This window comes from Zeus faber, assembly GCF_960531495.2.
Source record: "Zeus faber genome assembly, chromosome: 17".
Taxonomy (NCBI): domain Eukaryota; kingdom Metazoa; phylum Chordata; class Actinopteri; order Zeiformes; family Zeidae; genus Zeus; species Zeus faber.
In genome coordinates this window covers 18,041,793-18,055,319 of record NC_137204.1, presented here as the reverse complement: position 1 = coordinate 18,055,319, position 13,527 = coordinate 18,041,793, and the positions used below count along the sequence as shown (strand labels likewise).

Sequence of the window (13,527 nt, the reverse complement as noted above, 5' to 3'; positions counted from 1 at the left end):
TTTTCAACAAAATGAGTTGAAAACCTCATGACAGAACTGCTCAGATTGTCAGATAACTGTGGCACAGTTCATCGGTTACTCAATGCGCAACATCTCTCCTGTGGTTGTGGGTTGGCCAGACCTCCGTCAGCGCACGGGCCTGTGTACTGACGGAGGTCTGGCAAATCCAAAGTGAAAAGCTCTGCCCGGCCGAGGCATTCCCTCCTCTCTCACCATCGCAATGCATCACTGTTCGTGCACAAAAATGTTAATAATGTATCACCTTTTGTTTATTGCATGCAACACTCTCCCTTCTCCCCGTGTCACAATGCTAGCATGCCCGTTGCAGGAATGCCCCGCCATGTCTGCCGCTGTGATTTCCCTTCATCTCCGTTCCCTCGTTGGGATTGTCCTGACCTGCCCTGCGTTTCCCTAACTTCCTCTGGCCCTTTTTATTCTCTTGCATGCCTTCCCCAAAACTCATCCCCTCGCATATTTCCTTTTATTTTCCTCTCTTCTCTTTTTTCTTTTTTCTTCTACGCCTTGACTCCCCGCTAGGGATGCCGATTTAGATTTTTATTTTTATTTTCTGACCGATAGCCCACCCGCGTTAACCGATCATTCAATGTTATCCCACGCTATTAAAATATTTGGGCACGGTCCCCCGAAAAAACAAAAGAAAAAGAGTGAATTACGCCCTTTTTTTATTGATCTTTACAAATTCTAATTATAAATAAAGGGAATCATAAATATATTTTTATACGCGAACACAGCCTGCTGTGCGGTCGCGGGGAGACGGTGAAGCCGTTCCTCCAAATAAAATAACAAAAAAAAGGCGTGTTTTTTGTTCTTTACACAGATGGAAGACGGTCAGCGATCGTAACTAAAGGAGGACGATTGTGTTTGTCTTTAACTTACATATTACATTAAAAAATGTAATACAACAATTTTTTATATTAATATATTTTATTTTATTATTTGCGGCGATGACGGTGATGATGCATCACGTGACCGCGGCAGTGCATTTATCGGCACAGCCCTAGTTTGTCGTGTCGCCCGCATGAGCTGTATTAAAGAAAAAGATTGTATAACCTATTTTTCATTCACCATGAAACATTTTTTATAGACTGTTTAACTGATTGTTAACTGATAAACAGTTTAACTGTTTGACTGGTAGTATTAATCTGTCAAAATTCTTACATTTTGACCTAAAAAATTCTCTTGTCTGTAAAGGGTTAAATGGTAAATTATTAACATCCCTACGCCAAGCCTCTCCTGCTCTGGTCTTTTGTTCATCGTTCTCTTCCATCCTTTCCTTTTATCCTCAAGTGTCCTCTTTTTTTTAATTTTTTTTTTTATTATATCCTGACATTGACGACTCCTGTACAATCTTCTTTTTTTCTTCAGATCCTTCCTTCTTCCGATCTTTGTGTTTCCTAATCTGTTGGCCTCGGCCACTTTATTGCTGTGGCAGAGAACGCGGAAAGAACTCTTAAAGGACTTATTGCTAAGAATTACTAGGACTAATGCTCGGGTGGCACCGCCGGCGACGGGGCTTCTGTGCACCTGCCGTTCGTGGGCGTGCCGACTCAATATCTGTTTTACAAACTCCTTTCTTCTCTTCTATGTCTAATATACATTATATAGACGGATGGGGCCGCGTCTACCTTTTAAGATTAAAATGGTAGAGCTGTATTACCTATCAGAATAATTGCCCTCCAGAAATTATGTAAATAATCTTGCCATCCGCCCCTTAAAATAAAGAGGAAAAAGAAGAAAACATCAAACGACGTTTTCCTTATTTAATCGATAGTTTAAGGGACGTTTTTCATAAAAAAAAAAAAAAAATTGCCTTATCAAGAACAATTACGCAGCGGTTCAGGCGTCCATTTTCAAACAACCAGCGCCATTGAGTCTTATTGGCCGACACTCGGCGCCCGGTGCTCATTTGCATGAGGTTTAATTCTCGACTTTCCTTGTCGCCGTGAAGCCGTCAGCTCGCCACCAGTCGCCGCTCCGCCCCCTCTGCGGCCGGATGGAGCCGAGCTCCGTTTGAAATGCACCGGTGGCGCGGCCGCTCCACAACGATTAATAACTTCAACCTCTTCCATGACGGCAGCGACGACGAGGGAGCGAGGGATCTTATTTTCTGTTCACCTCAGCGAGGAGTTCTGCATATATCTGCATGAACACCTTCCTCCGATGTTGAGTCACTTCATTTCTCCCTCCAGCTGCGAGGAGAAGAGTGGGCAGGAAAGGACAGCAGATATTGGTGAGAGGCGAGGAGGCGCAGGGCGTAGAGCATCGCTTTGCCCAGTGGCATGGACACCTCTTTTTTTATGTTGTATGATTTGGAATCCGTGGAATAAACTGGTCAAATTATTTGTGTGAAGCAGCGTGTTGGGCACTGTGGGGGTTTGGCGTGCAGGGCCTGTGCGTGTGGGCGGGCAAGTTAGTTCCCGGCCACTGTTAAGGCAGCAACCAATCAAATTTCCAAAAAGCACGTGATTGCCGCGTTATCGCTTCAATGGCGACCTCTCACGAACGCCCACACATTTAGGAAACAGAGCAGTAGATATATCGCAGATTGTGTGAATCACTACCTGTCATGACAATAGCCAGTAGCTGGTGTCTCCTGCCGCGTGTTTAATGCCTACCTGATAAAATCCTGTGAAGACTGACCAGTGTAATCCAGCACCCGGTAAACTTCCCACCTTCAGCTGTTTATATCAGATATTAGCTCCTCTGCCACCCTAATTTAATGCTGTCTGGTATGCCGCTGATAAAACAAGGGCAATTAAATACATGTTGTCTGTGTCCCAATTGCCTTCACTCAACTGTCATCAGGCCTCTAAAAAGACCTTTATACACCAGTATCCTTACTGTATGGATGAAATATAACTTTTCAAGCAAAGAGTTGTTTATCCCATTTTTATCCCCGTTTGTCCACAATGTATTGAATGGCATTTGAGTTTATATTAAATAAAGAAAGAAAGAAACAAACAAACAAACAAACAAACAAACAAACAAACAAACAGATAGATAGATAGATAGATAGATAGATAAATATGCCTATGAAATGAATCCTGAAATAAATAAATGAGGCAATAAATATATAAAAACATGTAAAAATTAACATATAAATTAGTAAATATAGTTCAATAAATAAATATTTTTTATTTTAAAAGGATGTTTTTCAAAATCCTATTTTTATTTATTTCATGGGACTTTTATTTCACAATTCCACATTTATTTATTTAAGGGGACTTTTATTTCATAATTCCACTTTCATTTATTTCATGGGACCTTAAATGCAAATGAATGGGGTGTGGTTATCTCACAGATTGAGAGTCAGCAGAGTCAGCTCCAATACCTCCTCGGTTGGAGCGAGTGGCCGGTAGGGAGCGAGCCGGTCACGGTGGTGGGCCACCACCCGGTTCCACTTGGCTAGCCGCTCCCTGTACACGTCAGACAGCTGTTCCAGCACAGTGCAAGGGTCAGCCCACTAGCTCGACAGCTTGGAGGAGAGGCCTGTCTTTCTCTCTGGACAGTAGACCCACACCCAGGTCACGGGTGCAAAGTCCGCTCCCCGGCAGCGGGAGTCGTAGGCCCGCTTCTGTCCGGACGTCTATGCCCCATTCATTTGCATATGAGGATTGGAAATGTGGCATTATGAAGTAAAAGTCCCCTTAAATAAATACATTTGGAATTATGAAATAAGTTCCCTGAAATGAATAAAAATTGTAAAAAAAAGGATGAAAAACATCCTTTTTAAAATAAAATCAATGTATTTATTTATTAACCTAAATTTAGTCATTTCTATATTTGCATTTATTTATATATTTTTATATTTATTGCCACTTTTTTTAATTTCAGGATTCATTTCATAAGCATATTTATTTAATTAATTAATTAACCAATACATTAACTAATTAATTCGTTTGTTTATTAATTTGTTAATTAATTCGCTAAATAATTTATTAATAAACCATGAATCAATTAATTAATTAATTAATTAATATTGACTCGCATGCCATACTGCACCAACGGGGACTTGTTTGCCGACAGTGCGTAGTCGTTGGTTTTCAGCAATTGGTCCAGTTATCACATGGTTGATGGAGCATCACGGTGAATGCACTCCGTATTGAACATGTTGAAAATGGCGTTTGGGGACAGTTTCCCGTCCTTCTTTTTCATGCACATCTTTCTTTTGTAGTAAATCTCCCTTAACCTTTGTAGTGTACTGTCTACTGAGGAGTTGGACAAACATGCAAGCCTGACGTACACTCTCACACACTGCTGTGTCCTTTGTGCGCTCTCAGTGAGAACAGCTTGTGGTTTAATTATGTAATTGATAAATAAAAATGATGCATCATATTTTTCCGTGCAGGGGACAGCTTGCCGGGTTTCGAGAGTTACACGATTAAGTAATTAAAGCATCAGATAAAGACTGATATTGAGGATTACAGATACATTTTTTTGAACACACATGTATAAATATAATATACGAAAGGTTTGGAACACATACAAACTGTTATTTTTCTGAAGAAAAGACAATTTTATTTTCAATTTCAACATTGTGTTTTTTTTTTAAGGTTTAAAGCTCATAGTTTGAAAAAAAAATGTTTGGATTATTGTAACCTCCCTTTCAGTCGGCAGTGGTATCATGTTGTTTAAAGTTAAATTTATCGAAAACCGCTTAAAGTGACTCTATACCGCTTTTGAGGATCTCATAATTAGAGTATTATTGTTTTATTTTGGAAAGGCTATGGACACAATCCACAGTGTTTTGATGCACGTACAGCTCTTGTGATGACAGCAGTTCAATCACAAGTCAGTAAAGCCAGGTTATGGGTGGGAATCAACATCACTCCCTTTGTGTTCACATAAGCAGCAATGATCAGTTTCAGTGTAGGCATTCCAACTATCTAATATCTATATCCATACAAATCAACAAGAAGTCTCACAAAATCTATTCAGAAGAAAATAAAGGACATTTCAATTTAAAATGTAGAGATAAGATACGAGATGAGCTAGAGAAACATTGATATTTATTATAGTATATATATGTATAGGTAGTAGTAGTTGTAGAAGTAGTGGTAGAACTGTGTTACTAGAGGTATTATTGGGATCACATGCATTAATGGACTTACAAGTTTCATGCCTCACTCGCAGCTGGACTTAAGCTTTCGATATTTGTGCCCCTGCACAGAAAAACAAAACAAAATGTGTTGATATTGTGGGATACGCAGCTGAACTCCATGGTGAGATTAATTATATCCTCCTTTGTTGAAGACAGTGATTAACCGTATTTTCTCTGGACTTTGTATTTTCGTGAGCTCTTCTGTTTTTTTTTTGGGGAGACGAGGTACTCCGTGCGGGAGAAGAAGCTCCCTCAGCACTTTTAGTTTCACTATTGTAGGAGTCAGCAACTCAGCCCGGGCTACAAGGGTGAACTAGGGAGCTGTCACATTTGTGTCCAGAGCAGAGCTTACTGGGTTACCAACGCAGCCTGGCTGAGGGCTGTTCAGTGTCTTACAGCAGCTCTGCATTTCAGCCCCCTAAGGGTAAAAAGGCACACTCTCTAACACAGTGTGACGCGTTAATCCAAACTGCGCTGCTACCATTGGTAGTCGTGGCTTCCCTTTACAGTAAAGCATCGTTTGAATCCGTGTTTCACCTATTTTCCCTCCCCATAAAAGCCTGAAATATGTTATTCATTATCACGTGTTTATGACCAATTTCAAGCAGCGCGTGGTAGCAAAGATCAAAAGTTGCATAGTTAAAAAAAATAAATTAAATTAAAGGCAGGGGTGCTTCAGATGATTTAATGTGGAATGGAATTCATAATATTACACAAAATTATACTTCCAGTTGGACTCATCAGATGCAGAGCATGCATCCTATAGCAATAAATCCATGTAAGTGGATGGCAGCAGTGTTCCCTGCTTATCAGCCTTGTGTTTCTGGCAGTCCACTTCCACAGTGAATCCCATTAGGACACTTGTGATAATCGACCCTGAGAAGGCACAAGCCCAGGTCAGGCCTCTCTGCTTCATTCCGTGAAGGACGACCGTGGCTTTCCGGAAAAACTTTACATCTGATGGGTAAATCTCAATGTGGTTAACTCTTTTTAACGTTGAGGACTTGCAGCCGGCAATTGTTTCTCACCCAGCGGCAAATGGGGGAAATATTGGAAAACGTCATAGAAAGAGCAATGCAAAAAAAAACAAAAAAAAAACAGCAAGTGTTCAACGCCTGAAGACTAACTGTGGGAGGGAGAGAGCAAGAGATAGGGAGGGAGGGAGGGAGAGATGGAAAGTTTATTCGCTCAGTGTGAGCATTAGGCTCTGAAGCATGAAGGGTATGTTGGCAGAATGTTCGGTGGAGATTCAGTGATCCATCAAAGAAAAGCCTGTATTCCCATTCTGCCTAATGAGGGAGCCATTTTATTTTTTATTTTTTTTGCCATGCCTCGCGGTAAAACCCCTCCACCCTGTTTCCTCCTCCTTATTCCTTCTCCTCTTTGCATGTTCTCCCTCCCTCTCACCGTCCCTGCAGAACGATTCGTGGGGCAAGCAGTATTCCTACGCGCTCTTCAAAGCCATGAGCCACATGCTGTGCATCGGGTACGGCGCCCGGGCGCCTGTGAGCATGTCCGACCTGTGGATCACCATGCTGAGCATGATTGTGGGCGCCACCTGCTACGCCATGTTCGTGGGCCACGCCACGGCTCTAATCCAGTCGCTGGACTCCTCGCGCCGACAATACCAGGAAAAGGTAAGGTTTCCTGGTGGTTTCACACACGTTGTCGCCCTGGACAAACACCATGTAACACAACCTCATGTTAGTCACATGTTAAATGTGATTGGTGACGATTTTCTCCTTCATTTAAACAGACTCTCTTGCTGTTGGCTATCCAAAGGGTCTGGCACGATATGACATAATGTCATACCACACCAACCACCATATGGTGGTTACTGCGACGGTAACAATTGTAATTATGATTGACAGAGCCAATGGTATATCCCACAGCATTAGAATCCTTTTTACTGGAAGCTGGCATCAGTAGATTAGGCCTTCCCTCTCTGCCCCCGGCGACCAGGGGGGAATAGCTCACGCAGATCACAATATCTAAGGACAGGACGCTAGGAAAGAGGATTTGCAGATCACAGAAGGCCAGACGGGTGCGCAGGTCTGCCACAGGACGAGCCCTTCGTTGTTTTGGGCGCTCACGGGGAACGATTTTATTCTTCCCTTCAATTTCATCCCCTGTTACATCACATTTTACGTCGAGATTGATTTTCCAGCATTTCAGCCGAGCCGCCATCTGTGATCCCGCTAAGAGGTCCGGGCGGTCCGAGGGCACGCGGACGGGGGGGGACTGGTGCACTACGCACGCAAGACTCTTAAGTTTGACTCGCACTTTGCCACAGTTCGTCGTCTCACACCGCAGGAGTGCTGTTACGGTCGCCGTTTTGTTGTATTTAAATGAATAAAAAATGAAAATGAAAATGAAGCGCTGACCTTCACTTGAAGCTGTTGGAACAGCGAGTGAAAGATGAGCTGGATGAGTTCACCTCTGGGTAATTGCATATGTAGCCACCATCTGTTCATTTTATCAGTACTGTAGCCCACTCTGACAAAGGACACTCGTAACAGTTGCATTATTTACATCTGTCAATTAATTTAAGTAACATTCAATGAAGTAAAGAAGTAACCATTGAAAAAGGGGCGATCAATTGGACTTTTTTTTTTTTTTCACACCCGTGCATGTTTTCATAAACACATATGCATGGACAAATTCACACACGTGAATGTGCTCGGACACGCACAAATAAGAGGCTGATGCAACAGAGAAGCCATTGATTACCCTGTGGGAAGTGGCTGTCACTGTTTCTTATCAGGGAGGATATATCAGTAGAGTCACCTTGGCCGTCCCCGCGCTGTGACAGGCAAAGCCCAAATTCGCAAAGCGGTTTATTAATTTACAACCCGCATCTGAAGGTATAAGCTGTGATTGTTTAATTCTACTGTGGGGTAATGACCTTGCCAGCTTGTCCGGCAGCGAGGGAAAACTCCACCTGCCCCCTCCCGCCCCCACCGGTGTTGCGGAGAAATGTGATGCAGTCAAATAGAAATGATTTAAGAATATTTCTCGCTTCATATTTTGTGGTTTAAAAAAAAAAAAAAAAAAAAAAAAAAGGAAAGGAGAACAACAGCAGATTACAGACGATGCACAGAGCCAATCTTCACAGCAAACGATAGATTGATAGTCATTCCTTCACGGCGTCATCTGACAGATTTCATTTTTCTCGCCCGCCACACGCGCAAAATTATCAACGGGATCTATCGCGTCGTCGTCCAAGGCGTCACCTCGGCTGCCGCTGCTCCGGGAGCAGATGAGAACAAGTCTGTTGGCTCCGGAATGCGGATTGAGATTTAAATTCAACTCGATGGAACTATTGACAGTTTGTTTTACCCAATGGCCCGAATCAAGGGGAAATAAAGGTGCACTTTCTTCTCAGCATCTACGCTTTTGTTTTAATCAAAGTCTTTCAATTATTTATGTGTATTGTCAATATAATCAATTTATTTGTGTATTATTTGAAAATTAGCATTTATGAACACAAAGTAACTGAATGCACAGATGCCGTCTTACATAAGCCCTATACAAGTAAATTGAGCTATGACTCAATATATCAAATATTCCACCGGGCAAATATGACTTTTTTTTTTTCCAGAAGGAATTTTTTCACTTAAAACCAATTCCGTCGTTGACAGACAAGCCCTCACGAGGGTGACGTCTCGCCGAAAAGTTCCGAAAAGCACAGGTTGCCCGCGGCGAAACGAGCCGGGAACTGGACGTCCCCGCTGGAATGTTCCTCCACACACGGCGCAAAGTACAGCTGCTCCGCGACAAATGTTCTTAATGCACAGAACAACGTGTCCTCCCCCCGCTGTCCCTCAAGGCGTCGGAGCTGCCAGCTTGATGTGAACGCCGCGTTCCCGGTGACAGAGTCCCACTGTGCGGCGGCGTTCTCAACCGGCGCCGATTTGCCTGCATGGCTGTGCAGGTCGGAGGAGCCGGCCCGGGCGCAGCGGGGACGGGGGGGTTCACGGGGGCTCCCGATAGTTTCACGCACCGCTGCCGCGCGTCGGGGAGAGGGCTTCGCGTGCTGACCCAGGAGGGACGAAAAAGGTTCTCGGTGGGCAACGATGAGAGGGAGGGGGAGGAGGATGGAGAAAGAGGCACTTTGAGGAGATGCGGTGTAAACAAGTCATTGGGGGGGAAAAAAAAAACAAAAAAAAATTTTCACAGGTTAGAAACGACGCATTCAGATTTTTTTTCGTATCCAATTACGGTGCGACTTAACAGAAAAAAAATAATAAAATCTGATCCGAGCGTTCGAGGTTTTTAATCTTGAGGGTTACCCAAAGTGCTTTCGGATTTAAAAATAAAGAGGGGAAGAGAAAAATTGAGGACAGTGGTATAAGAAGCTTGCCGAAAGACACAACAAAGAAGCGGGACGAGTTTGTGAGAACGGAAAAGAAGCGATGTGGTGTCGGATGTTGCCGGGCGACTCCTGCTACGCGCAGCGGAATGCCAAACAACGGCTGTCAGCAAAGGAGCCATTATTCCATTACACATGTACTCACTACCAGCTCGTAGTACCTCCAACACAAACACTTACACACAGCACAACCGACCTCGTGGAAAGGTTTTCATATTTGGTTACAGCCACTTATTAGAAGCTCACATGTCCGTGCGTTATACAACCCCCGTTGAAAACAAAAGTCCCTCTTACCTCTAACGTCGTTAGATATGTAGATTTTTCGGCTCATTATTAGGGCAAGTCATTATTTTGCATTGAATCGTGCTTTTGAGAAAATACAATGTTCCCAGTCGCTTACAGTGTACTATGACAGAGCCACAGAACCTTTGAATAATTTATCTTGTTGGTGATTTGCAAAAAGTATGAACTACGACGAGATAACATTACACTTTATTACTCGCCGGAGGGAAAACAGCGCAGTCGAGAAAGCGAACGAATCGCTCCGTATCTCTGTAATCGAAGAAAAAAATATATATATCTCCATAATCTGATCACCGACTGTTTAACCGGGGTGTTTGGTATTTGGCTCTACACAAACACTGGTGCTCCCATAATATGAACACGTGCGTTCATGCCCCGGATGTTAACCCCGCAGACAACTCGGTCTCGGAGGCTGTGGAATATCAACGCTAATGACTGACGATTCCACTGTCAAGCGGAGATCTGGGTTAATATGGAGCCAGGAGCACGTCCGAATGCGAGCGGTTCGACCGGCGCTGTTGCTAGAGAGAAGACAAACGCGGCGGCTGGAAGGGGAAGCCACGAGAGGAAGCGTCTGAGGACCTGTGCTGAAGGACCAACTGGGAGTCACATCAACATTATTCGAAAAACCCTTGCCAAGACGGATGGCATAAACTTGGCGCCGTACTTGCCAAGACTCAGCTATTTGTGTTCCTCGTTGCTTATATCCTTGATTAATTTGACTCCGATTATTCCAGTGGAATAGTCATTTGGGAAAAAATCACCCTCTCGATCATTCAGTAAACATTCTAGTCATGTTTATTTGAAATTTTTTGCCAACGGTAGTGTCTGAAATGAGCAGAATTTAACATTATACTGTATACATATAAACATACATTGAGGTTCACACAGTCAAAAACTCTTACTACATGTTTAGTGTCTCGGGGAACACAGGGAGTAACGTAACAAGATTAACCAAAACCTTTGCATGAATAGCAATTTCACAAATCACAAATCAAATTCTTGACATTTCACTGCATGTACAGTATGTAAGTACGTATATATAGACATAGGCGATAGTGGCGCCGCCCCTAGCGGTCGCCTGCGCCGGCGCTCCGGTTACTCTTTCATCTTGAATCTTGAATCTATATGTATGTGACGTATAAACCTCTTGAATCTTGAATGGACCCAAAACGGCAAGGAAAGGGCTTGCTGAAAGGATTGCGTAGCAACGAATACGATTTATTTCGTAAAAATGATTAGCAGAGATAAACCAAATAAAAACTGCAAAAATGGACGCGAGGGCGTCAGGGTCTCCAAGGCCAAAATAATAAACCAAAAAAGCCCACAATAACTACAAACAAAAACTCAAATTGGTCTACAGAATCAAAACAATAAAAACAATTCTAAGCTCCTCAACTACAGTACTAATTAACAGCAAGACGGAGGGGAGCAAAATAAGTTGGCGGAGAAGCCCTACGAGGCTTCCTTAAGGCTGCCACGACTAGTGCAAGGAGGCACTTCAGTGTGGCTGATCCAAGCGCTCAGAGAGGGGCGGGGCAGACCTGAAACACAACTGAGAGAGACAGCTCCCTTTCGAAAAAAGAGGAGGAGGGCTGAACGATTTGGGAAAAATAATCGATTTGAGATTTTTTTTTTTTTTTACACCAATATTGCGATTGCGATGTAGTGTGCATTTTCTTTTGTTCTTTATCTTCTGTTATATTCACCAAACACAAGCAATGAATCATTCTATAGTACGACCAACACAGGATTGGATCCAGTCAACCTATAAACTGCTCTTTCCAGGCCAGGCCCACGTGTTATGATGAAATGAGGCGAATTGATGCATGAATTGAGATGAATAACATGTCTTTATTTAACTATTGAATTGTGAACAGAAAACCCTTCAATCACACTAGAATATTGAATTATTAATTTAACTTCAAGCCTTGTAATTGTTCAAAATCTGAAAATCAAGTGAGTGTTCCAGCAGAAATGTATAATTTTTGTTTTTCCAAAAATGTTGCGCGCATACATCCACATAGAGCTTTATGACAGCTTTATGCTCATTGAATAAAAAAAAAGGTAAAAAAAAAACCACAGACGCAGTGTTCTGGAAGAGGCTCCGTTCGGACTCTACAGGTGTTCCGGGCTCTGCCAGCAGGACAGGCCCCGCGCCGCAGCCCCGGGCGGGGGCACCGGGTCTCAACGGGGGAGGGCAGTGAGGAGGGTTCAAACAATGGCTCAATTCGGCGGGGGGCGGTAAGAGGGTCACGCAGCAAGTGCTCCCCTTGCGCAGGGTTTTTTCGTTCCAGCAGGGGAGGTCAAATAAAATGAAAAGACACTGTTGTCTGGTGCGCGGGCACCCCATTGCACCGTCGGAGAGGGAGACCAGGAAAACTGTTTTAGATTGCGGCCGTTGAGGTTTGAAAACTGCATTCCATTAGATCGGGATGTCGGTTCGAATTTGATTAATCGTTCAGCCGTAAAAAAAAAACAAAAAAGGAGGCCAGAGGAAAGTCAGTAGAAGTAACGCTAGGTTTTTAGAATAAATCAATTCCCTTCAATCTAAGAAACCCTGACCCCGCTTCATCACCTCTCCGCAGCTTGGAAATGAGTCGGTGAGAAACAATACCTGACTTTGGTGTATTTCCCTACCCTCTAAATACCGACAGCTTCTTCTGCTCCTTAAACAATCGCCCAACCCGACGGCTAGATGCGGAGCAGAGCACATCTTTCAGTTCACGTACCAATGAGAGATTCTGCTCACGCTCTTGTCTGTTAAATACCTTGAAGTAGACAGCACTGTTATTGCCAGTCAACACTTGGCTTCAGGTTTAAGTTTCCATTCATCATCAAGTCAGTGAACAGCGAATAGTTTCCAAAAAAAAAAAAAAAAAGGCGTTTCCATGGTTATATTCCTGGTGGTGGATTGCGGAAGTGATTTTCCATTGTTCCCGGGGTTGTTTCATTCGTTCCTTCTTATCAAGCGTTGTGATTTGGAGCGTCCATTACTGTGTTCTCGAAATGCCATCCGATTAAACACTTGTTTTCCCACTGAAGATAAAAACGTCGTTCTTAACGTTTTTACACGCACGAAATCAACGTTTTCGTTGCTGACAAAAGGTAAAAGAGTAAAAAAAATAAATGTAAAAGCTGAAATGACTTTCCAGGGCAGCGGATACACCTGGCTTCATATCATAGCTCGGTTGCCCATCAGTAGCAGGCTTCCTACGCGGGTGAGATAATCGGAGCTGCTACCTTGGTCTGACATAGCCGCGGGGCCTGTACTTCCCGTTCCTACTTTTTCCACCACCTGCCTCCATGGCGACATCTCTCCCTCCCTCCATCCCTCCACCCCTCCCGCCGTGCTTTGTGAGGACACGCGTGGCGCTCGCGCCGGCTCCGCTGGGCGACGGCTTGCCTTTGATACAGAGATGCCCCGAACCCTGCGAGGACAGAAAAAAAAAATGTATTTGTGGGTGTTTGCAGTTGACTCTTTTCTATTACTCTGAATGCCGGGGTTTATTTCCCTGCCCCCGTTTTTCCTCTCTCTCTCTCCTCCCAGTACAAACAAGTGGAGCAGTATATGTCCTTCCATAAGCTTCCGGCAGACATGCGTCAGAAGATCCACGACTATTATGAACACCGCTACCAGGGCAAGATCTTTGACGAGGACAACATCCTGAGTGAACTCAACGACCCGCTCAAAGAGGTAAATCAAAAAGTCCTCGCCGAACGCCCAAGC

At 43.6% G+C, this 13,527-nt stretch overlaps 1 protein-coding gene across 1 annotated transcript in view; it reads left to right on the top strand.

Annotated features, from left to right (window-relative positions):
* hcn1 (hyperpolarization activated cyclic nucleotide-gated potassium channel 1) overlaps positions 1-13,527 on the top strand; it is a gene marked incomplete at both ends in the record, with an annotated part of 64,833 nt that overhangs the window by 34,722 nt on the left and 16,584 nt on the right. The window contains 2 exons of the mRNA XM_080018365.1: positions 6,541-6,759; positions 13,348-13,494. Coding sequence (XP_079874491.1) covers positions 6,541-6,759; positions 13,348-13,494 — 366 coding nt within the window. The remainder of the gene's footprint in view (positions 1-6,540; positions 6,760-13,347; positions 13,495-13,527) is intronic.